The sequence below is a fragment of the Rhincodon typus genome, unplaced genomic scaffold, assembly GCF_021869965.1.
Source record: "Rhincodon typus isolate 14 unplaced genomic scaffold, sRhiTyp1.1 hic_rhity00015246, whole genome shotgun sequence".
Taxonomy (NCBI): Eukaryota; Metazoa; Chordata; class Chondrichthyes; order Orectolobiformes; family Rhincodontidae; genus Rhincodon; species Rhincodon typus.
Window position 1 is genome coordinate 1 of NW_025980884.1, and position 771 is coordinate 771.

Genomic DNA, 771 nt, shown 5'->3' on the forward strand with positions numbered 1-771 from the left:
GGGGGCATGGTGCCAGGCAGTGGATACATACAAAGGAAGGGTAGATACGGAACGTGTTGACAAACACACAGCCCCCTTTATTGATAAGAGAGAGAGACAGAGAGAGAAAATGGAATTTGTAGAATTAAACCACGAGATCCAAGGTATTCGAGCTGCTCTGAGGCGTGAGGGGAAGTGACAGAGCCCGGTTACAGACAACTCCGGGACTCAGGCTGATAAATAAAACCCACTGCCTCTCGCCGGCTCCCCACACCCTCAAGTTTAACCTCGCTCGCTCCCTCCTCTGGCTGAGGGTTGGTTCAAGAGACGGTTTATTTCCAGAGGGGGGTTTCTAAGAGTTCGATGGATTCCCCGTAGATGTCCATGTGTCTGCCCATACCCAGCCGGCCTGCTCCTGAAATCGAGACCCGCGTCTGCAGCCAGCCTCGGACCCTCTCGGAGATTGGGACCCTCCCGCAGAATCGGTCACTTCTTATGTTTGTCTTTGTTCTTCACCAGTTGGTAACAGAGGCCAGCGAAGGCTCCCAGCGCTAACACCCCCACGGCAGCCTTCGTCGCAAACAGCACTTCGTCCACCTGGGGGGGGTGGGGGCACAAGGAGACAGAAAGGGGGTGCAGAAGGAGACAGAAAGGGGGTGCAGAAGGAGACAGAAAGGGGGGGGCACAAGGAGACAGAAAGGGGGGTGCAGAAGGAGACAGAAAGGAGGGGGCACAAGGAGACAGTAAGGGGGGTGCAGAAGGAGACAGAAAGGAGGGGGCACAAGGAGACAG

General features: G+C 55.9%; 1 protein-coding gene across 6 annotated transcripts in view; it reads right to left on the minus strand.

Annotated features, from left to right (window-relative positions):
• Positions 1 to 54: 54 nt before the first annotated feature.
• The window catches only part of LOC125482692 (phospholipase A and acyltransferase 3-like), a 5,116-nt gene continuing 4,399 nt past the window's right edge, over positions 55 to 771 (minus strand). For all 6 annotated transcript variants that reach the window (XM_048594813.1, XM_048594818.1, XM_048594816.1 and 3 more), the window contains exon 4: positions 55 to 576. In XM_048594813.1, coding sequence (XP_048450770.1) covers positions 466 to 576 — 111 coding nt within the window. In that variant the 3' untranslated portion in view covers positions 55 to 465. The remainder of the gene's footprint in view (positions 577 to 771) is intronic.